This window comes from Dipodomys spectabilis, unplaced genomic scaffold, assembly GCF_019054845.1.
Source record: "Dipodomys spectabilis isolate Male_0828 unplaced genomic scaffold, ASM1905484v1 ptg000600l, whole genome shotgun sequence".
NCBI lineage: Eukaryota > Metazoa > Chordata > Mammalia > Rodentia > Heteromyidae > Dipodomys > Dipodomys spectabilis.
Window position 1 is genome coordinate 486,680 of NW_024871277.1, and position 25,062 is coordinate 511,741.

At 41.4% G+C, this 25,062-nt stretch overlaps 1 protein-coding gene across 5 annotated transcripts in view; it reads left to right on the plus strand.

The window, feature by feature from the left end:
- Snap91 (synaptosome associated protein 91) overlaps positions 1 to 25,062 on the plus strand; it is a 114,415-nt gene that overhangs the window by 45,139 nt on the left and 44,214 nt on the right. For all 5 annotated transcript variants that reach the window (XM_042671126.1, XM_042671129.1, XM_042671124.1 and 2 more), the window contains exons 5-10: positions 556 to 658; positions 2,882 to 2,975; positions 4,824 to 4,935; positions 15,476 to 15,582; positions 18,511 to 18,552; positions 24,894 to 24,964. In XM_042671126.1, the coding sequence (XP_042527060.1) occupies positions 556 to 658; positions 2,882 to 2,975; positions 4,824 to 4,935; positions 15,476 to 15,582; positions 18,511 to 18,552; positions 24,894 to 24,964 (529 nt within the window). The remainder of the gene's footprint in view (positions 1 to 555; positions 659 to 2,881; positions 2,976 to 4,823; positions 4,936 to 15,475; positions 15,583 to 18,510; positions 18,553 to 24,893; positions 24,965 to 25,062) is intronic.

The following is a 25,062-nucleotide window of genomic DNA, read 5'->3' on the forward strand; positions in this document are numbered from 1 at the left end:
AGCCAGCCCAGGCATGAAAATCTGTGAGACTCTTATTTCCAATTAACCATCAAAAAAAACAGAACTGGCGCTGTGGCTTAAAGTGGTAGAGCCTTGCCTTGGGCAATAAAGCTCAGGAACAGCATCCAGGCCCTGAGTTCAAATTCCATGGCCAGTAAAAATGATAATAATAATAGTACTTCTAGTCATAAATTCTCTTTGTAGAGTAATAGGGTTGTAACTGCAAGGCAAGCACCTCACACAGTAAGACCACTATCAAATGGCGATATGCATTAAATATAACAGGCTATTACATGAAACGAGCAAGAAAAGTACAGGGGAAAGCAGACAAGACGTTTGAATGGGGACAGGACAATACCAAATCAATTCATCATCAGTTTAGCTCCATGCAAAAAGCATTTTCACCCAAAAGTAGGATTTTTCAGTGAGGCCCGCTGATACAGTTACTGACTTCTTCCTAGAACTCTATAGATAACTTGGGGAGCTAAACATTTGTACAGTACAAATCACTATTTAAAGCATGTTGTTGATTTATCTCTTCTTCTTCTTCCCCAGGTTACGATATGTCCACCTTCATAAGGCGCTACAGTAGATACTTGAATGAAAAGGCTTTCTCTTATAGACAAATGGCATTTGACTTTGCCAGAGTGAAGAAAGGGTGTGTTTCCTTTTTCTTTCTTACATTTCTTTGAGCAGAACAGGCCCTCAGAGCATGCTCGCTTCAGCTCAGCATAGAGGCCAGCTGGTTTTGATCATGAAGGCTCAGTGTGCGATCACCTGAAGAAGTTTGATAAGTAACAAATACACACGTCAGGTCTGAGGCTGCAATATGTTACTTCCTAGTTCATGATTTGCTGCTCAGAATGTACGTGGTATAGAATTTTGACTGTTAAAAATAGCTCAGGACTCCTAAAAATGTAAAACACCTTTAAGTAGTGTAAAAGGGAGAAAACTAATGAGGCTTATTTTTTTAAAAAAGGATAGTGGTTACAGCCGGGCTCATGCCTGTCATCCTAGCTACTCAGGGGGCTGAGGACCAAGGTTCAAAGCCAGCCCAGGCAGAGAAGTCTTTTCTCCAATTAATCAACAGTGAGAAACAGAAGTGTGGCTTGAGTGGTAGAGTCCCAGCCTTGAAGTAAAAAACAAGTGAGAGTATGAGCAAAGTCCTGATTTTCAAGCCCCAGTAATACACCATTCCCCTACCCCCAAAAAGTATATTGATTATGAAGAAGAGTATTTTGTTTGAGCTAAAAATGGAACCCCTATGATGTGGGAATGCTACACACACACACACACACACACACACACACACACACACACACACACACACACACACACACACACACACACACACACACACACACACACACACACACACACACACACACACACACACACACACACACACACACACACACACACACGTACAGCTGATTAAAATACTATCTCTTGGTTATAAAAACCTCATTGAAACAGAAACCCTCAATTTTTAATCCTAATTGCCATTTATTTCCCTCTAAATAGATGTTAGAATCTTGTTGGAAGTGTTCAACCGAAGTTTGTGCTGATTGTCTGTCTAAAATACTGGCTAAATGTTGCAGAAAATGGAGTGTTTTAGTTTTAAGAACTCACATGAACCATGACCTGACTTTAACTTGGGACCACTTTTTCCATTATGGTGGTGAAAAATATCAACTTACCTATTCAAAGTAAACCAGGCTCCTGTGGGTGAATGCCTCATGAAATTAGGGTTTGTTCCCCTTCCATCCCTTCCACATTAGCAGTGATTCTGGGTCACAGGCCTTCCTCTGGATTCTCCCATGGCTGTGGCCACCATTGTTCATGTCCACTGCAGCCTCGGGCTCTTCGAGACCTCTGCCTCCTGTGTGGACCTTGGAGGACACTCTGGGATGCATTCCTAGCCACGGGGCAGCCTCACCAGCCCACCTGCATCACTGGGCACATATGATGTCCGCAGTACTGCCTCCCCCACAGGCATCACTGGACACAGAGTCTCCCTGAGAGCTCTGTCGGTGGGGGGACCGGATATAAAAGCCTCCAATGCCAGCCTCTCGTGTCTCCTATCTTTGTTTGGGCAAACTATATATGATAGCATTGTCATAGGAGGTGATTAATAACACAAGCTCTGCTCCCACTTCGATACATTTTGTAGACTTTGAAGGCATGATTTCCTAAACAAACTAATTGACTTTTCAGAAAACTTACATTTTTACCATTCTTACTTCTGTTTTGGAAGTACTGGGATAAAAAAGAATTCAGGGCCTTGCTCTTCCTAAGCAGGTGCTTTTACTGTTGAACCGTGCCTCCAGCCCTGATATTTTGCTCATTGCTTTTAAAATAGGGTCTCATCTCCTGCCTAGGTGCACAATGGGTGTGGTCCGCTCGTGCTAGGTTTCCTAGGAGCCAGGGTAACAGGTGCACACCACCCCTTCCAGAAGATCCCTTCTCATGAAAGGATCTTTTGAACCTCTTCTGCTCAGGCTGGCTGCAATCAGCAATTCCAACAATCTCAGCCTTCCGTGCAGCTAGAATTACAAGCGTGATCAGCCAGCACCCACATAGATTTCTTGTTTGTTTCACTCCATTCAGTCTGCTTCACTTTCTCCCCATGTGTGGTGCTGATGGGAGCAGGCATAGCCTGTGGGGTTGAGCATCCAGAAAACATAAGAGGACTCAGAGTCTAGACAGGAAACAGCACCCCTCCCCCAATCTCTCGATACCTCACATCCTTCCTGCAAGATTGGCGGGGGATGGAGGAGGGGCCCAGCTTAGGACCGTGAATGAGATCTTGAATTTCCTACCTGCAAGGACGCTTCATCTTTCGCTTCCTCTTTCTCTTTGGTTTGCATCAATCTCACAGAGCTGATGGCGTCATGAGAACGATGGCTCCAGAGAAGCTGCTGAAGAGCATGCCGATACTGCAGGGACAGATTGATGCACTGCTGGAATTTGACGTATGTATCTCCCCAGAAGTCGCTTGTGACTTTCTTCGGGTGGTGGCCTACAGCTCAGAAAGCCACCACAGGCTCCCCGGGTGAGATGAATTAGGTGAATCCTGGTCCCTCAGATTTTGCCAGCAGTGTACAAGGTGCATACGAAAGTGACAGGGAAAGGATCAGTGCGGTGTTCCTGAGCTGATATCCTTGGAAACCCCCTGCTCTGAGCAGGATGTTGCTTGCAGGATGCAGTATCTGAAGGTCACTAACTACCTGGGCCTGCTGGTAGAGGCTGTGTCATATAACACTAGGCACCAAAGTTTCTTTATCTTAGCACTGGCTGTGAGTTTTGTCTCTTAAAGCAAGGCCTATGCTGGGCTTTGATAGTGAATACACTAATCTACATGAGCAAACCAGATAGAACTAAATAGAAATGAATACAAGTAAAGCTAGAAGATCAGAATGCAAGTGGCTGACAGGGTCATTCTGTTTATGTCCTGGTTGTGGTAGGATCAGCTATGGTGTTCTAAAAGTACAGTTTTTGTAAAGGTGTTCCATGATATCCCCCTCAAGAGAAATGACTTCCCTGTATTGATACCTTCTAACTGCATATAAAACAAAGGCGCAATGCCTATGTGCATCTGATCATACAAAATAATATGGAAACAAACTCCAGGAAATGGAAACAAAAGAAAAGGAAAAAAATTGCATAGAAATTTACAGTTACCTCAAAATTAAAAGAATCTGACCCACAAAAATAAAATCCACTTAACTTGTAGGGAAATTCTTAACTTACGTTGTCAGCTTTTCTTTATTTTGGTGGTTGCCTAAAACACTTTCTTTAAATATTAGTAGCTTAACGTCTTTCATGAGATTATATTGTTTAGCCTATAATTGAGTTTTAGTCCTAACATTTAACTCTTGTGAGAGTTCAGTAGAAGTAGAAATCTATTTTATTGTTTCTTGGCAGATTGTATAGTAAGGACTTTCTTAGTTTCTATGAATTGCTTTTCTTATCTTTTTTTGCTTCTTAGTCATGTATTTCCTTTGTTTTCTTTGACCTTAGTAAGGGTTCAGAGTTAAAGGACAAAAGTCACAAAGGGGGGAAAAACAGACTGAGGAGCTATAAACAAGGCTGAGGGAGCAGGGAGCAAGTACAGCTTTCGGGCTGGTGTTGAGGTGGGTGAGAGAATAGCTCTGGCCCTCAGCCCTGCAGTGACATGCCACCCAGGGGTCCTCACACCCCTGCTCTTCGTTCATGGAGGTCGCTGCAGGTTCCCAGGGCCTGTGTGCATTCACGGACACGGTTAGATAGGGGGAATATCACATTGTAAATTTAACAAGAGACCAGCTGTTCAAAAGCTGTCTTTGTCTGCCCTATGGATCACTGGCCAACCAGAATGAACCTAAGTCTTTTAATGCATGGGCCTAACTTCATTGACCTAAATTGAAGCCAACACACAGGTAACTCGTCTTTTTTTTTTTTTTTTTTTTTGGGGCGGGGGGGTCCGGTCGTGGGGCCTGAACTCTGGGCCTGGGCACTGTCCCTCAGCTCTTCAGCTCAAGGCTAGTGCTCTACCTCTTGAGCCACAGCGTCACTTCCGGCTTTTTTCTTTTTGCTTATGTGGTGCTGAGGAATCGAACCCAGGGCCTCATGCATGCAAGGCAAGCGCTCTACCACTGAGCCACCTTCCCAGCCCCGAAGGCAACCCATCTTTTATATCATTAAGCCTACGCTAAGAGTTACTCAACATTTGTAGAACATAAGCAAATTTCTTAGCATTTGAGACATTTTCATGTGATTTGGGAGGAAATACCCATTGGATGATACCCACCTAAAAGTCAGTGTTCCTCTTTTTTTTCTAGGTGCACCCAAACGAACTAACAAATGGAGTCATCAATGCTGCATTTATGCTTCTTTTCAAAGATCTTATCAAACTGTTTGCTTGCTACAACGATGGAGTGATTAACTTGCTCGGTAGGTGGAGCAACGGGATGGAAACGTGGCTGGCTTGTGGGTCCCGGGTGAGGCCAACAAGTCCTGTGGGGCGGGTCTTGTGTCTCGGCACCTGCAGGACGGTGAGGTGGAGCAGGGGCTGCGTCGTGCGGGGCTCCGTGGTGATGCTGAGACAGTCCACACGTGGTGGTGCTGGCAGAGCCCTGTGAGCATTGACACTCATGCCACGCCTCCGATCGCTGGACCACAGTGCAGGCAGCTTGCTCTTGTTCTCCCAAGGAGCAGTCCTCCATCCCTGCCTCAGTCTTGGCTGGTGTCCCAAGGCTGTGGTGCAATGATGGCCACCACTGGCTGGACTTGGAAGCCAGGGTTGGCCTGTCCCCAGAGGGGGGGTGGAACTTGTGCTCTGCAGCCTGCAGCTCAACCTCCATCTCCAAGGTCACACCTCTGTCTGTGCCATTCCCTGATACCTAAGCTGGTGTGTTGTGCATGCTACATGATTTACATGTGGATGAAGATTGCCTCAGGCTAATTATCCATTCTGCAAGCACTGTCTAATACCCTTAAATTAAATCCTTTGGTTTTAATTTTCCATGTCCTTTATCATCCAAGCCAATCCAGAGCTACCTATGCCTTGGTGTAGCTCCTATGTCTTGGATCTTTCAACTGTGACAGATTAGAAAATCAGATGGATGGGCTGCTCAGAGTTTGACCCTTTCCTGTCAAGGTCATCCCTTTGTGGAGCGAGAACTTGGCAGATCACTTCCAGCTGGTATCAGCATGAGGAGCCATTGCTAAGCCAAGCTGGATTTTTTTTTTCTTTCTCTGCCAGCTGGTCATAAGAATCTCCCCCAGGCTCAGAGATAAAATTTAAGGAGAAATCAGAGCAGTGGTGGTGGAGGAGAGAGAGCTGGTGCGCTGGCTGGCTGCCGTGACCCTCCGTGACTGCAGCCTACCTGCCCACTTCAAATGACTGGCTAGATCACCTCCATTTGAGAACGGAGTGTCCTGATGCTAGTCCAGCTTTCTAGCCAGGCACCCTAGATAGCATCCCTTTGTGTGTGTGGAGGTGGCTGGATTGTCTGTGGCCAGCATCTCAGTTTTCAGAGGTAACCCAGCAATTTTTTCCAAACAAAAATAGATGTCATCTGAACATCACATGGCTTTGCTACAAAGCTCTGAAGGCCCGACCTGGAAGGGGCTTCATGGGCTCTGAGGCCTTCGAACCTCCTGTCGGTGCTTTACCCCCAGAGCAGAGGCCTGTGTGGCTTCAGTTTGGAGCAGTTAGTCCATCCTGCCTCCATCTGGGCCCTGCTCATATCAGATTCAGTATCAGATACTCTGCAAAACCGAAGAAGCTGAGCAGACTTTGGATCCCATGTTAGTCATGGGAAGTTCCGCAATTTGCCTTTGATAGGGAGAGAATGTCTATAAAGTACCCAGGCCCTAGGACCCTTAGAAGCTTCCTGGAGATGGCAGGTGGATGAATTCTCTCTCGTGGATTCTTCCTCTCTCTCTTTGGCATGCACATCACTTATCAAGGCTTTTCTCTTGCCTGAAGCTCTATAGGTACAACCAGCCCAGAGTCATCCATACAATATCCTCTGGGATTATGAAAGCCAGGGAGGTTTATATCCTTAGATGGCAGTGGTTGTATACCAGCATCCCTGCCAGATGACTTCTGAAGGTGGCCTCTGCTTATTGGGGTAGAGATAAAAAGCATTTTCTGGTTCAGTGAATGCCTGTCAGGTGCCAGGAACTAGGACACATGTGGATATCTGTGTTAAGTTTACCATGACAGATGTGGATACCTGGTTAAGTTCACTGTGACCTTCTACTCCCTTCTGAAGTCCAAGCCAGATGTGGAGGTGAACTGGGGATGGGAATCTAACCCATCTCTGTGGATCTTTGCAAGGATCAGAAACCCAATGTAGAGATTCTGCCAATTGCCAGAGGTCTGCTTTTAGAAAGCAAAAGGAAATCCCACAGGTAGTTTTGTCTGTCTGCCGGATCTGAGTTTCATGTCCTAAAGCCTCCTCTCAGATTGGTGCAGAACATAGACACATTTTGGGTCCCCAGGCATCTCAGAGCCAGAACTAACTCCCTGCTTCCCAGTATACATGGAAGGAGCTTAGATACCAACACTGCCCTGGGCAAGACAGGAGCTGAGCGAAGAGAAGCCAGAAACTCTCCTTGGAGAAGCAAGGACACAGAGCAAATGTCTGCCCCAACCCCTGGAGAGACTGAGAAGTGGGGCAGCAAAGTGGTGGCTATCAGGACAGAGACAAGGGGAAAGTGCAGGCCACCGAAGCCAGGGCAGAGGGGGGAACACTTGAACTGTAACAGACAAGGTGCTGGAAGCACATGGCAGAAAAGTCTGAGGGCCCACATCTCCACATCTCCAGAGGGGCCCAGGCTGTGGGTGGGGGTCTGAAGGGCCCACATCTCCACATCTCCAGAGGGGCCCAGGCTGTGGGTGGGGGTCTGAAGGGTCCACATCTCCACATCTCCAGAGGGGCCCAGGCTGTGGGCAGGGGTCTGAAGGACCACATCTCCAGAGGAGCTCAGGTTCGGGGGTATGCACACTTTTTGTTTTCCCTCAGGGAGTTCAGCCAAGTTTAAGATGTTATGACTGACCAGGCACCAGTGGCGCATACCTGTAATCCTAGCTACTCAGAAGGCTAAGATCTGAGGATCACTGTTGGAAGCCAGCTCTGGCAGAAAACTCTTATGTCCAGAATCTTACGTCCAAGTAACTAGCACGAAGTCGGAATTGGAGCTGTGGCTCCGTTGTTTTTTGTTGTTATTGTTGTTTTTTAATGTCTAGGTATGTCCCTTTCCTCTGTGCATACTTAGTCTAGTAAAAGTCCCAGTGCAGAAGATTAGGGAAAAGTGCTCTCTGAAGTGTTCAAGGACTTTCCTCAAGAAAACATGGAGACCTCATTACAATCAAGGTGCTGGGACCCAGCCTGGAGTTCCTAATTCAACAGGTCTAAGGCAGAGGCTGGATAATTGGCATTCCTCATCAGTTTCCAAGTGACACTGTGTCTGTTGGCTTGAGGACTTCCTTTTGGGGACCACTGTGAAAGAGTGCCTCCACATGCTTTGCTTTAGCATAGTCAAATGGATAAACTGTCGATTTTGTTACAAATCTAATGTAGCACTTTCTTTCCCACCCTACACCTTTAAGATCCATTCCACTTTCCCAGATTTTTGATGACAAATGTTGTTAGATTGGGGGAGGAGTTGGTGAGAAGGAGGAGTATAGGACAAACTAGTTAAATTTATATTTCAGATCAACATGAATACATTTTTAATATTAACAAGACAGTATTTGGTATGCATTCACACCAACAGTTATTTATCATGTATCTCCAGTTTAATCTGCTGTCTTATTTTTTTTAATCTGGCAAATCTACCAACAACAACAAATGGGTGATATTTTACACTTCTTTTGGCAAGTGTTTTTCCCTCCAGGGTCAGACTTCACCTTGCCTCCTAGGGTGTGTTGGGATAGCTATATTCTGACTCTCTTTCCATACTGTGGATGAGAGTGTGTGGGTGGGAAGAGGGTGGTAGACTAGAATCATTTCATTTCCTGGTAAAATATGGGTTGATACATGACCCCCCAGGGAAGCAAGGACCCACTTCTTCAGCCAGAACAAAATCTCCCAGACAGGAAACTTCTTAGTATTTGTGTCTTCCCAAGTGCGGAGATGATTTTTTCCTGTTTTGATCGATAGATTCCATGCGCTCTTCTTAAAATCTCAAAATTGTTTTATGGATATCAACAAATGGATTCTAAAGTGTGCCTGGAGGGGCAAAGCTATCACAGTAGCCAGTGCAATGTTGATGTTGGAAAAGAACAAAGTTAAAAGATGGACACATCCCACGCTGAGAATCTACCCAGACAGTTGCTTTCTACAGCAGTGCCCTGACTTTCACAACAGAGAGCATGGAGACTCTAGGTAGAACTTCTCCCCTGCACTTAAGTTGAGCGGCTCACAGCAGCCGTCTCTACCTGCCCACCAGCCTGGGGAGCCATGCAGCTGTGAGCAGTGAGATTGCCCTAGTGAAGGCTCGGTGGCCATCCTCCGACTGTGCCTTCAACCGATACTGCAGACAACGGAACTTTCATCATCCTTTCAGGCTGAAGCAGTGTGGTTGCTTGTTTCCATCACGGTGGTCTCTCCCACAGTTTGATAAGCTTCGTTCCAGGCACTCATTTCATAAATTACTAGGCAATTTAAGTAATTGTTTTGTTCTTCTGTGCTAATGGGATTCCATTATTCCAGAGGAATCAGTGATTTAACCCTAGTTCCATATTTAACAGTTTGAGAGTCTGTTTCCTTCACCCACTTCAAGTACCAAATACTGTGTCCAAGAATCAGAAGCTAGCCATGAGTAGTGGCACAGGCGGTGCGTGCTGACAGGAGGATTGTGCTTGCATACCATAATGAAACCCTATCTCAATAAATGAAGAAATAAACTCACTCCGTGCAGCAGTTCATAACTGTAATCCCAGCTACTCAGAAGGTTGTAGGGAAGAGGATCTCAGTCCAAGGCCAGCACTGGCCAAAGTACCAGACCCTATCTTATAAACAAACTCGGAGCCAACAGACTGGAGGTGTGGCTGAGTGATTGCAATAGTGCCTTGTAAGCATGAAGTCCTAAATTCAGTCCTCATTACTGCCAGGAGGAAGAGGAGGGAAGAGAACTCTTCTACATACTCTAAAGATAAAGGAATTATAATAGAGTAAGTGAGGTGCATATGTGACTATTGGAAGCCCCCTCACCCCCCAAGAATTGATCCTAGGCTCAGCCTCCTCAGATGATTCATACAGTAAGTGCGCATGTTGTGGAGAAGCTGCTGAGCCAGGTGAGCTGCTTTTGCCGCCACAGATGCTCTGCAACCCTGGGAAGGCGGAGCATGGATGCCTGCGTTGTAATCCAGGGATTTGGGAATCAGATTAAGTGGCTAGCTTTAGTAACTACTCTTCAAGATCCAGGAAGCTGCTGAGGGACCAGAGAACAAACACTGCAGAAGAACAATCTCCCTGCCCATCCCGTACAACCCACCAGAGTCACCACAGCAAAGGAACAAGACAATGGCTCAGGACCAAGTCTACCCTTGCAGGTTTCCCAGAGCTGACTTTGCGTCCTGCACCCTGACTTTACACAAATCCAAGCGATAGGAGAGGAGTTGTTGAGCCACTGATTGCCATCTCCACTGTGTTTCTGGAGGTTTTGCCTTCAGGGGAGAAAAAGATTCCTGCCCTTCAGAAGAAGCTCAAAACCAAACATATCCTTATTTCAAGGTAGAGATTTTTATCAGTAAGCAAAAAAGAATAAACTTTTTCTTTTCTTTCATAGACTATTCTCTTTCTCACTATTTATGAATGTAAGCTTTTGCTAAAGTTCACTTCTAGCCATCTACTTTGCTATCATTTTTTTCTCTATATTTTTCTTTAGAAAAAAATTATCTGCAGTTAGGGGCTGGTGGCTCACACCAATAATCCTAGCTACTTAGGCTGAGATCTGAGGAACAAAGTTCGAAGCCAGCCCAGGCAGGAAAGTCCGTGAGACTTTGGTGGTTATCTCAGTTAACCACCAAAATGCTGGAAAGGGAGCTGTGGCTCAAGTGGTAGAGCGCTCAATTTAGCATAAAAGCTCAGGGACAGTGCTTAGGCTGAGATCCAACCCCAGGAAAAGCAGAAAAAGAATTAATTAAAATAAAAAATTATCATCTACAAATGACGAACCCCAAATCTATTCTTTCCAGCTCTTAGCTTTCTTCTGAACGTCAGTTCTGTAGATGTCTAGTGAAGTGTCATAATATTTGCAGACACATATTTAAATGTTATATTCTTATTCTTATCTAACTCAAGACTGTCTCAAACGGAACTCTTTTTTTTAATTGTGAAAATACTGTACAGAGGGTTTACAATTACATGGGCAAGATAATGAGTACATTTCTTATCAAGCATTGTAGCCTCCTCCTTTGTTTCCCCTTCCCATCCCTTCTCATCCTCCCCCCACCCCCCCACCAAAGCTGTAAATTTCGTTTTTGACTTAACGATTGTACATCTCATTGTTGTAATGGGTCCACCTGTATCCCTATTTAAATGATTTGTTTTTCCCCTTCCCCTCCACAAATTATACCGACATCAAATACCGTGAAAGCAGGGGTTATACTGTGGGGCAGGGACATACAAAGCAACAAAGAAATAATCTTATAAATGTGTTAGAAACAATCACATGAAAGAAAAAACATTTGAATACATATCTTAGGGTTTATTTCCCTAACATCAACTTATCTGACCTTTTCTGCTTGACTCAGACATACACTGGATATTGCAAATAAGGGAAACCATGGGACCTATGTTTCTTTGGGCCTGGCTTACTTCACTTAATATAATTTTTTCCAAGACTTTCCATTTCCTAACAAACGGGGCAATGTCATTCTTTCTGATGGAGGCATAGAATTCCATTGTGTATATATACCACATTTTCTTGATCCATTCATCTACTAAGGGGCATCTGGGTTGGTTCCATATCTTAGCTATGGTGAATAATGCTGCAATAAACACAGTCGTGCTGATAGCTTTAGTGTGGTCTTGTTTGTGAACATTTGGGTAAATGCCCAAAAGTGGGATTGCTGGGTCATAGGGGAGCTCTATGTGGAGTCTTTAGAGGAACCTCCATACTACTTTCCAAAGTGGTTGAACAAGTTTATACTCCCTAACAATGCAGTAAGGTTCCCTTCTGTCCACATCCCCTCCAGCATCTGTTGTTATTAGAGTTCTTGATTATAGCCATTCTACCTGGGGTGAGGTGGTATCTCAATGTTGTTTTGATTTGCATTTCTTTTATGGCTAGGGAGGTTGAGCATTTCTTCCTATGTCTATTGGCCATCCTTCTTTCCTCTTCAGAGAAGTTTCTCTTTAAGTCTTTAGCCCACTTATTTATTGGGCAGTTGTTTCTTTGAAGATTTGTTGTTGGGAGATTTAATTTTTTGAGTTCCAGGTATATTTTAGATATGAGACCCTTGTCCATTGTATGGCCAATGAAGATCTTCTCCCAATCCGTGGGCTTTCTATTGGTCTTGCTAGCCATGTCCTTTGCCATGCAGAAGCTCTGCAATTTCATGCAATCCCATTTGTCCAACCTTTCTTTGATTTGTTGTGTTTCTGGGTGTCTATTAAGAAAATTTCAGCCTGTGCCAAGGAGACCTAGGGTTTCTCCTATTCCATTCTGTAATGTTTTTAGAGTGTCTGCTTTGACTCCGAGGTCTTTGATCCATTTGGAGCTGATTCTGGTGCAGGGTGATATATAAGGATCTAGCTTTAGTTTTCTACAAGTAGTTACCAATTTTGCCAGCACCATTTACTAAAGAGGCTGTCTTTCTTCCATTTTATCTTTTTAGCTCCCTTATCAAAGATTAGATGGCTATAGTTCTGTAGGTTTATTTCTGCGTTTTCAATTCTATTCCATTGGTCCTGAGGTCTGTTCTTGTGCCAGTACCAAGCTGTTTTGATTACTATGGCTTTGTAGTAGAGTCAAACAGAACTCTTGAACTTACTTACCCTCCCTACTCCCATTTCTGTTAGTATGCCATTAGACTCTAAACTAAAACCCCATATACCTTTGAATTGTTCATCTTTCTGAAGTCCACAGCCAGTCAGAAATCAGAATGCAGTTCTTCCAGCTCATTCTCCTGCTTCCTTGCCTGGTTTAATCCCACTGCTGCCTCAGGGTTTGAGTGCCTTCACTGTTCACTTAGCAATTACACGTGCACAGCCCTGCCGCCATGCCAATCAGCCTGTTCCACTTCATGCTCTCCATTGATTTCACAGACAGATGGACTGAGAATGCGGTGTCACATTGGTGACTCAAGACATGAACCAAGATAGCATACCGGCAAGTTAGAGCAGAAAAGGGGCAGAGTTGCACCTTTCCCTAGTGAAGGTGTTTCTACCACAGTCCTGTGGTTTGTGTGTCCTGTCCAGCACTGTGGTGTGGCCAAGCCTACGCTCAGTGGTGGTGTCCCAGCCGGTCTTGTGAAGTAACAGTATAGAAGACAGATGTACAAGCCAGAATGCCACTTGTTTTGAGGAAAGCATGATTTTCTGTGTTGACAAGATAGTGTCAAGGGTCTACGGGTGAGGTTTAATCAAGGTCCTCCTGCATGCAATGCTGGAGTGAATCCGAATTCCCCTCAGATGCTCCCCCCCCATGTGCATTTGTAAGAGTGCATCTCGGGAAGAAGTTCTTTCTCATTTGGTTCTTTTTTTTATTGTGAAAATACTGTACAGAGGGGTTACAATTACATGGGCAAGATAATGAATTCATTTCTTATCAACCATTGTAGCCTCATTTGGTTCTTTTTCCTGTGACAGTTATCCTCTGAAAATTAATACTAAGATACAAACGAGATGTTGTCACTGCTTTGCAAATATTAATGTTAGGAATGTCGGGTTTAGCCAGATGCTGGTGGTTCATGCCTGTAATCCAAGCTGCTTAGGAGGTTGAGATTTGAAGACTGAAGTTCAAAGCCAACCCCAGCAGGAAAGTCCTTAAGACTCTTCCAATTCACCACCAAAAAAGCTGAAAGTGAAGCTGTGGCTTAATTGGTAGAGTATCTGCCTTCAACATAAAGCTAAAGGACATTACCCAGACCCTAGTCCCAGCGCGCGCATGCGCGCTTACACACACACACACACACACACACACACACGCACGCACGCACGCACGCACGCACGCACGCACGCGCGCGTCAAATTTGACTATTTTAAATACGGAAAACCAGCACATGTTATCTTCAAAATGAAAGAAAGGTAGAGCATCATTTGGGGGTATCATTCTCTTTCTATAAAAGTAGTAATTTTTCTAGACCTAGACCCCGAGCTTGTGCACCATTTTATGAGATTAAACTTAAAGCCATAATGACGGATGACTTTTGTTGCTGAACCCAAGTTTATTATGAAAAATACAGCCACAAGAGTCAGGGAAAAATTGCTTAAATTTTTGATATATTAGTTCTAAAGGAAAATTGAACCTATTCAGTTTCTTTCTCTCCTTGTAATTTTGCTGAAGTTCTAATAGAAAGAAATAACCTTAGATTGTAGTAAAGAAACATAGTCCCTTGCAAGAAATTGTGTGAATATTTTTTCAAGAGAGAAAAGGAAAACTGTGTCTTACCAAAATGAGTCTTTTTAAATTATATTTTTATTATCTTTACATAGTTGAACAAATGGGTTACAAGTCAACATGTCAGTTTATAATCATCTTGAAAAATCATCTTTGTTTTCCAATTTTTAGACTGAAAAAAAAAGATTTCTTTCCTGCCAACGTATCAGTAACATTAGAAATCAGGATAATACAGATAAAGAAAATGTCCTCAGATTTAACTGTGTTTTAAAAGCCTCACTTCTTTCTCGAATCTTAGCAAGTAGAAACCAATACATTTTGTTTCCTTGACCTCTTTTGCTTCCTTTAAGTACCCTTCAGGGGAGGCCTGTGTTAACAGTAAAATCACTCAGTGACTGTCAACAGAAGGTAATGAGAAGCTACCCTGGATAATTAGTTTTTTGAGTAATTATATATCTTTAAGCTTTTCTTGAGAAAATTAAAAATACTTTGAGGTAGTCAAATTACATGCTGAGGAACAGAGAGCTCTCAAGTGTGAGAGAAGATGAAAGTAGTGCTCGAATAACCAGTGAAAATGTGAAATAAGGAACGGGGGATGAGCAGGACCATCGGGTGTCATAAGAGTCGCCTGGTCCCGTTGTGGTGTTTACTACCATGCTGCCATCTGCAATGCAGTACTTGGTTTGAAATGAATTGGGGAAGTGTTGTGATTATAACAGAGCTATTGAGCCATAAGGATCATGAATTCTTGTCTTGGTGGTACAAAGGAGAACAGGGAAGTGGTCCTATTTGTCTGTAAAGCTAATGGCTGAGAAAAGAGATCGGATTATGGACAAGGAAATCAGAAAAGGTTTGCTAAGCCAAATGTTTTACCTAGTCTGCTACTTTATAACTAAAAGATACGTTATTGCCATTTGCGGGAAATAATTTATGAACCAGAAAAGTATCAACTTATAGTTGATACAGAAAGTTTAGAGTATAGAAAGCTTGAAAAATTCTTTAATGTAGGATGACTCATAGATTATTGGTTTATGGTGTGCTGAATATTGGTTTATGATGAGTTAGGAAGAAAGTAAGGATGCCATAAAATGCAGTCATTAACTTCTGAGGTTGTTACTAGAAGGAATGTACTGTCTTAGATACCAATACATGGTGTACATGGGATACCCAGAGCATGCAGTTAACCTGTGTGACGCTTCACATATTCTACTTTAATTCTTTTTCTCTTATCTATAAATCGTTTCATGTGAGATAGATTATTATCTTAGCCCATAACATTTTTCTTAAGCTATTCAGGTACACCTCTGGTTGAGTAGTTTCAGTACTCATGGTTGCATGTAGTAATCCCAACATGACCTTAGAATAAAATAGGATACTCATCTCAAATTGCTCCTTGATTGATCTCTTCTAGAAAAGTTTTTTGAAATGAAGAAAGGACAATGTAAAGATGCCCTAGAAATTTACAAGCGATTTCTCACAAGGATGACGCGAGTGTCCGAATTTCTCAAGGTTGCCGAGGTGAGTAATAGCTTTTGTGGGAATTTGATTTAAAAGCTCTTAGCTCATGTGTGTATATAATATATAATCTGGCAAGACCTCTGCCACTGGGAGCTGTTGTATGCTCTCCAGTCAGGTGAGCATTCTGCCTTTAATGAACGTTCCACAGCTCAGAAGCTAGTTGCTGCCCGGCTAATGAAAGAGCGGTTCACTCTTAAATTCCATCTGATGTCTATTTGCTGTTACAAGAAAGTGCTTCTTTTTGTTGAACCCTTGGTTTTTCTCTAGAAAAGTTTATGCTTTCTTTCTTAATGCGTGTGTGTATTCTAAATTCTGACCCTCCTTCCAGTATTGGTGACCTTAAATACAATGAAAGAGGAAAACAAATTATAACTCACTTTAAAAAGCTTGTAAATTGTTTCTGAAGGGTATTTAGACTTAATTACTTCATGACCATACAGCTGTTGTTTCTATGGTTATCTGCAAGAGGATAAAACCTGATCGTGGCTTCACATTGATATTGGCAATATTGGCATTGTTGATGTAGTGCGTTGGCAGGATCACCAGTGGAATTTATCCTATATAGCAACCAACCGATTTCAATTTTGAAAATACAATCAATAAACACAACTTCGAAAGTACTACAGTACATATATTATCTTTCAAATTTCATTAATTCACAGAAATAATAATTTTAGCATCCGAGACCCACAAACTATCACTAAATGAAAATTCTTGAGCTTTGCCATATATGACATGTAGCCAGAATAAAGATCTCCCTTTGCTATAATAAGGCAAATAAATGTAGGCACTGGCTTAAATAAAAAACAATAAATGAATAATAATAAATATGCTCATAGATATTTTCTAATGGTTATTGAGAACCATAGATTGTCTTTTTGGGAAAGAATAGAATTGCTCACATGTGTTTTCCTTTGCTCTATATGGGTTTTATTGTTTGTATTTGGTATGATTGCTCCCGTGGTTTAAGTATAGTTATCAAGGTAGCCTGATAAAATTTGCCGAATTCTTTCTGGGAAAGGATTGGTTATGTCCAGACACTCAGCACAGAAGATTACTTCATATTCCCCTACCCACCCCAGGTTGCCTGCTCCTGGTGTTCCCCTGAGTTGGTGTACATGAGCCAGAAGCTGACAGCTGACAGAGACCTGGTTCTCTAATCGACATCACACAGGCACTGACACATAAGTTTTGACTTCATGGCTGATGTCACGCACTCGTTAGTACATGCTACATTGACACCATTGGGAGCCATGCAGCAATCGCTTCTAATTTTAAGAATGTCTTAAAACAACTGAATATATGTATTGTATTTTTATTTGAACATTGTGAATAAAACTTCTGCTTAAACGTTTTAAGTTATCTTTAAGTAGTTATACAAAGGGATGTCAGTTCAACATGTCAGTTGATGAGTACAGTGCATCTTGATCAATGGAAGACTTTTTATAGCATAGGTGATAATTTGAAGGAATCATTTTATTAATCATTTAAACCACAGTGGGATATTCCTAATCACTTGTGTTTCCTTTCATATTTAAATTGCATTATCTACCATTTGAACACATGGCTTGAAGGCAACATTGAATGGTTTGGTTATGATTGGTTAAGATAGAAACTGTTCAACAAATTTATAGACCCTCTGTCTTTCCAAATAATATTCATGCCATATTCATACGAATGGCTTGCCCTTGATAGCTAAGATGCAGTCTAGAGAGATTTTTTTAAATATCTCTACACCACCATTTTTTTTTTACAGAAATGGGACTGGAACTGGTGCTCAGGAATAGAGTGGTATCTAGCATGTATGAGACTCTGGGTTAGATTCACAGAACCAGAAAACCAAACCACCAATACAGACACATTGGCTACTTGGAAAATATTAATAATAAATTGTCCATCTTATAGACTTGTTGAACAATTTCGTGGAAATACTCAAATTTCCAGAGGCATTGTTTGAAGGGCAGGAAAATTACTGTGTCTTAGATTCTTATATTCAAGTTTCCTTAGGCAGAGACAGCTGAAATGTTGTAAAAGGGTTGCTTTATAGGTAGGCATTTCTGCTAAACAGTTTTCCTTTTATAGAAACAAGTTATTCTTAGTTTACTATTCCCGGCTAAGTATCAGACTTGTAGGCGTTGTATCTCCCTGAATACTTGCGGACAAAAAGTGGTGAGATTTATACCTCTCATTTCCCTTCTGTCATTGGTTCCCTTGTGATTCAGAAGTTCAGAGCAGTGAAAATACAACATTGACCAGAGAGAGAATGAGAGAGAAACTAGTGCTCTACCACTTGAACCACAGCCTCACTTGTGACTCATCTTTTTGGGTAGTTCAGTGGAGATAAGAGTTTCACAGACTTGGTTTCTCCAGGCTGGCTTTTAACCATGATCTTCAGATCTCAGCCTCCTGAGCAGCTAGAATTACAGTTGTCACCCACTGCCCTGCCCAGTTTCTAGATTTTTGACTGGTTGTGGACAATACCTTCAAATTTTATGCTTCGATGTCTTTTCATTTGTTTCTGGCTTCCAGTAAAATTCTAGGTATTTGTTATAACCATACTGTTGAAATCATTTTTCTCGTCTATTGAGTAGGAAACTGCATAAGGGATATAGGATATATGGTAATATATACATTTATATAAACATACATAAATAAAGAGAATTCTTTTACATCAAGATTTAGCTGCAGTTTTAACAGCTGTCAATGAGCTTCCACATTGGTTAATTTTTGGGTGCCAAAAATTTGAAAATTTTTTTAAATCCCCCTTACTTGGGAGATGGGAAAGAAAGAAGGGATGACATTGATCAAGATGTATTGTGTCTCAAATTGCTATGTCAAACAGAAACCCTTTTGTGTATATGCCTAAAGATAATTTAAAAATTAAAAAAATCCCATTTAGTAATTTTTTATTTTTTTTTTAATCCGCAGCAAGTTGGTATTGATAAAGGGGACATCCCCGACCTCACTCAGGTAAGTGACTCCACTTAGAAGAGTCAGCACACACGCATTCATTCTCTGAGTAGAACCAGAGATGGGCAGACTCTTGCAAGTTTGTGATTGAATTTTAATCCGTCGACCAGTCTCTTAGAAATTATTCTATCTTACTAATTTTTACTTACTGTCTATTGACTATAGTTTTGGAGGTAATAGGCAGATTTTCTTGCCTGAAATCTGAGGTCTTCTCATTGTTGAACTTGAATCAAAAGAAAGCCTGGAATGATGTTATTAAAAGGGCCTGAGGCCTAGCTCTGGCTTCTTATACACATAAGAACTGTCTCCGTAATTGTGCCCCTAGTTTTCACCATATCCCTGAAATGGAGGAGGGACGTGAAGAGCAAAACCTGAATCACAATTCATTTGTATTCATTCTGCTTCCTTTTGAAGAGGAGGGATCTCTCTATATGAAAGAGTATTTTTTAGAAGTCGTGGTAGAAGATGAGTTACTTTTCTGGGGCTGATCTAGTAATGACAACATCCCTAGAAACTTCCTTACCAGCTCTTCTATCTGTCAAGCGTATAGTACAGAGCTCCTGCTATACAATCACCGCCGTCACAGATCGGCACGCACAGCCGTCCTGTGAGCCTCTCACAGCGGAAGGAGCTGCTCCTGTGTAACCAGATGCAATGGCAAATGTCTGTCCTGAACTCAACACATCCTTTGACTAGATGGTGGTAAAAAGGTGGAAGAGAATTAGAGCTACCACCTGGTATACTAATGCTGAATATAGTCACACACATAGATATTCATGTACAAGAATCTCCTTATAAACTGAGATTCACTGTAATAAAGAAAATGGTCAGCTCCTCTGTATGGTATTCTCACAATTTAAAAAAAAGAAAATTGTCACAATATAATTTCCCACTTTTTAAAAGTGGTATGTTTCAAAATTTCTCTTGTATGTACAGTACATTGGGATATTATACATCTAAAGTAATGTTAATCTTTCAATTTTTCTTAACCATTATGGAAATCTAATGAGCTGGTCTTCTAAATTTGTGTTAATGACATAGAAGATATTGAAAATTCTTCATGCATAAAATTCAGACAGCAGTTCAGAACATGATAGAATTGTGTATTGTTCTAATTGAAAAACTGGGAATATTACCTTTATAATAGCAGTTAAAAAATTAGGAAATAGCTTGTAATATTATGATAACCAGAATATTAGTTTCAATGTGTTGGCTCCTACTTGAAAATACTAATATCTGAGTGCACAGCTGGATCATGTACTGGTATCATTTGAGTATGACTAAGATTCAATGTACATGAAATATTTAGAAATCAATTTATTACAGGTAGATTTATCTTTATGATCTTAAATATTATAATAACATAAAAGCAAATAAGATAATTTTCTTCATTTTCCATAAATTACAAATATATATATATATATATGTATATATTTTTGCTAAATATCCTGGATGACATATAAGTGTTTACTTTTATGAGGTGGATATTAATAGATTTTAGAAGCAGCAAGTCATCTTTCTTTTTACACTCTGCACAGCCCTCACTTTGAGATAAGTGAGAAACGAGGTATTTTTCAAGCCTGGCATTCAGGTAGGAGCAGGTGCTTGTTTAAGACTGTGCAGTCTGAACTCCAGGAAAGATTTAAGGGGCTGCTTAAGGAGTTCTTCATTTCCCCAATTCAGAAATGATGTCATTGAAAGATTCATGTTTAATTCATGGGTTTAATTTTTAGTCGTATATTTATTGCAACTTTCATAATCCTAAGAATTTCACAAACAGCTGGGCACCAGTGGCTCCAGTTTAGGAGGCTGGGATCTGAGGATCAAGGTTTGAAGCCAGGGCGGCAATGATCTTGAGACTCTTACCTCCAGTTAACCACCAAAAAAAAAAAAAAAAGCTGGAAGTAGAGCTGTGGTTCAAGTAATAGAGCACTAGCCTTGAGCAAACAAAACAAAACAAAACTCTAGGACAACACTCGGGCCCTGAGTTCAAGCCCCAGGTCCAGCACAAAAGAAAAAATAATTTCAGCTATATGCTTTCATGATTTGGGACACATACTTTACCCTCAAAGAAATAAAACCGTGCCCTGGATCTAATGGAGAGCTGTCCTGTGGTAGAGTTTCATTAGAATCTGATGGCCCTGCTGGCTTCTGCTTCTTTTGACTTAGAGCTAGGTGAGGTTCCAAATTCACATTTCTTTCTTTTTTTTAGTGATAGTGTTATTATCTTTAAAGACTTACAATTAACAAATCAGTTTCTGAATACAAGGCTTCCTGACCCTTCCCGCTCCCTGCTCCCACCCTCCTCCATGCATCTCCCATCCTCTTCAATGCACCCACATTCCTCATGATCATTTCGTTGGACTCTGAGTGAGTTTTCTAAGGAATGACACTGTTTCTATTCTCCCCTGCCAATACCACACATTCGTGTACACTTGCATACCACCTAGTACATGTTTACTTATATATTTATCACATTTATCTTCAATTTCCCTCATTAAAAACCTCTCTAGTTAGGTTTCTCTTGTAGACATTTCAGTTCCAGTGCAGTAGTACGTTGTGGCTCTGTAGGCCATTTGTGACTTCTTGTGGGATCATTAGCAACAGACAGCTAGGCACCCCCCCATAATTGTTCCTTAGAGCCCCTTCCCCAGGTCTAAGCTAGAGAATTAAGCCCACTAGGACAGGTCTGAGCCGCAAAGCAAAACAGTCTGGGCATCATCATCTATTAGATCACGTTAGCATTAAACTGGAGATGGGGCCTGCATAGCAGGCTGGGTGAACCCCATTTAACTCCCTCAGATTAGGTTCTGCTGTATCTAAGGTTCCTCCCTGGCTCACCTGGCATGGAATCTAGCCACAGTGATGGACAGAAATACTTGGGGAAAGAGAAACAGAGGGGAGTCTAGTGAGCATGAGGTCAGCCCAGTGACTGAGTGAGGGCAGAAAGGAGATAGCTCACCCAGACAAGAACGCCATTCCTCGCACAGCAAATTGGAAGAGGGATTCAGCGTGTACCTTTTATGTTAAAGAATGCATTATTATGAGTATGGCTATCTGTAGCCCTGTTCAACTGTGCATATAAAATAATCACAGTTTACATGACATATAATGAAACATTCAAAAGATCTTTAAATTTTGTATTTAGAAGTCAACATGGTATCAGGGGTGAAATATTTCTGCTCAGCACATCAAATAATTTCTTAGACCTACCGATCAAAATTTTGAATGATCTATTAATTGCTTTGTTTCTATTTGATTTTAATGATGCTTTATCTAAGTCACTTTAAACTTAAATTATCTAAAGCATCTACATTGGATATGGGTGCTTTCATTCTGATTCCTGGCATGCAATCAGCTATGAATTATTTCAAGAAAAGAATTGGATTGTGTGTGTGTGTGTGTGTGTTCCAAATTTTAAATATATCCATTAATAAAAACCACCAAAGGTTTTGCTGGCAGGAATTTTGGTTGACCTGAAATCTACTGGTAAAGAAAAGCCACCTGTTAAAGATTGGACCCCTTCTGCACGGGTAACCATGGCTCATTGCTGTCACCTCTTAGCCTCCTGGGTTGATGTCTTGTTTTTGGCTTGGAGTTTCTTCTGACTGATCTGTTGACTTTGCATTTTTAAATGCACAAGACAACACTTTGTTACCATAAACTACTCTTACAAGAGCAGAGGCATTCTGGAAGTTTTGCTACTTTGAAGTTTAGGAGATCATTGATGTTCACCTCCTGTCTCATGCCTTGATATTTTGTTTTCTTGTAGGAACTTTAAGAGAGAGAATACTACCTTTTCCTGTTAGCTCATGTTTTTAATCTCTGTGATTATAAACACCATGTATTTTTCTGAAACAGTATTTTAAAGCGAGGTATACCAAAGAATTGCACTTTTTACATTGAAGTTCATATTCAGAGGACTCTAGTCTTCTAACCTGAAAGAAGTTCTATGATTTGAAAACATGAAAAGTTTGGGTTCATATATCCAGGCTTTCATTCCATCATCAAAATCCTCATCAATTCATCAGATACAAATTCATCTTAAAATGGTCAGGCCATTCTAGGCTTTCCTTATTCAGGTTACAATGTGCATTCATTAGTGAAGACACATTCTTTATAATGTAGAACCTACCTGACATAGAGAGAAAATTTTCCTTTATCTCTCCTACAAATTCATTTTTTTTGGGTCCGGTTGTGGGGCCTGAACTCTGGGCCTGGGCACTGTCCCTCAGCTCTTCAGCTCAAGGCTAGGGCTCTACCACTTGAGCCACAGCGCCACTCCCGGCTTTTTTCTTATGTGGTGCTGAGGAATCGAACCCAGGGCCTCAGGCATGCAAGGCAAGTGCCCTACCACTGAGCCACCTTCCCAGCCCTACAAATTCATTTTTTAAATCTGAGTGTAGGATGGGCATCAGTGGTTCATGCATGTAGTCTACACTCCGAAAGCAGAGGGAGAGAGAATCATGATTCAAGGCCAGCCCAGGTAAAACTTCTCAGGACCCAGTGTCTGCCAGCAGCTGGATATACACCTGTCATCCTGGCTACACAGCAGGCTGGGGTGGGAGAATGGCAGTTCAGGCCAGCCCAGACAACAGAAAAGCTGACCCTACCCAATAGAGAAAGCCGGGTACAATGGTACACACCTGTCATCCCAGCCACAAAGAGGGTGAGATCAGGAGGAATTGTCCAGGCTAAACCCTGCAAAACACCAGAAATTACTGGAACAAAAAAAGAGGGCTAGAGACATAGGTCAATACTAAAATACCTGCCTAGATCACACAAAGCCCTGAGTTCAAACCCCACCATTGACAAATGATAGATAGATAGATAGATAGTGATAAACGTATAATAATTTCCCTGAAATTCTTTTATTCTATAACTACGTGCTTTAGTTCACTTAACAATTTGCATTTATGGTGATTGTATACAAATGTATGTATGTAAAAATCACATAAATGTTGAGTTTGAGTACTATTCGTAAGAAGAAAAATATAATTCTGTGAGCTGATTTAACAGCACAGTTACTAGATTCCTTCAAAAATAGTTTTATAGTGTTTTAAAAACTACAAAAGGTTAATATATTAAAAAGAACAGTTATTATGAGTTAATATACCTGTAAATGTCATTAGATGTTTCATTTGTGAAATATTTTTCTTTGAATGCCTGTGCTTTTGTTAATATCTTGTTGGAGTAAGACTATTTGGGAATGATAAAATAAATCTCTTAGACTGGTTGGAATATTTGTATGAACCTATTTTTCCAATATACAGTAAAATATCACTTTGTATTGCCTAAAATTTCATTTTTAGATTTCAGGTTTTTGTTTCTGTTTTCTCTCTGCTGGGGACTGAACTCAGGGCCTCAAGCTTGCTAGGCAGGCACTCTTACCACTGAACCATTCCTCCAGCCCTATATTTTACTTATAGAAACACTAAAAAACTTTTAAACAAGAGTTGAGCTATAGTAAATCTGCTAATACATAGTACTCTATTATAGCACTATTATATTTGCTAGGTACTGTATAGTATGTCTCTTAATTGAAGAACTCAATAATGAGAAAATGTGTGTGTGTGTGTGTGTGTGTGTGTGTCTGTGTCTGTGTCTGTGTCTGTGTCTGTGTCTGTGTACACACCAGTCCTGGGGCTTGAACTCAAAGCTTGGACACTGACCTCTCCAGAGCTTTTTGCTTAAGGATAGTGCTCTCCACTTCTGACTTTTTGGGAGTTCATTGGCGATAAGAGTCCCACCGACTTTCCTGCCTGATTAACTTCAAACTGTGATCCTCAGATCTCAGCTTCCTGAGTATCTAGAATTACAGGTGTGACCGACCACTGATGCCTGGCCAGAAAAATCTTAATTTTTATCAATTATTAAAGTTGTGTTTTTCCCCCTCGGCTTTCACTTTTAAAAATATGGTAACAATATTTTAGTCAGGCATTGTTAAAGTGAGATTTTACTATATTTTCACAATTCTGTCCATTTGGACTGGGGTACAAGTAACTGTTCTGTTTTCACTGTGTTTTGGGGGAAGGGGAGCGTGAACTTGACTCGAGTTTACTGCATGTAAGTAATGTCATAGTGGAAACCTGCCTGGAGTAACCTCTTCACTGAGACCATGCTGTGATGGTACTTGGTGTGCAGTGGGGTTTGAGTATATTCAAGATGGACCTGTATGAGAGTCCATGGAATTGAATGAGTGCCAAGAGAATCCAGAATGAAATGACCTCCGAGGGTCAGGATCCACCCCTAGACTTCTGCCGTACAGAGTCGTGGTGATGTGCTGGTGTTGGCTTTAAATTAGAACAATGCAGACACTTATTCTCACTTTCTTATTGTAGGCTCCCAGCAGTCTTATGGAGACCCTTGAACAGCATCTAAATACATTAGAAGGAAAGAAACCCGGAAACAAGTACGCATTAGTTGTATATTCTAAGTAAGATAAGAAAAACTCAGGTTGCTGCTAGTCATGAGACTTGTCATGTACAGCTTACGCTTCTGCAGTTTCTG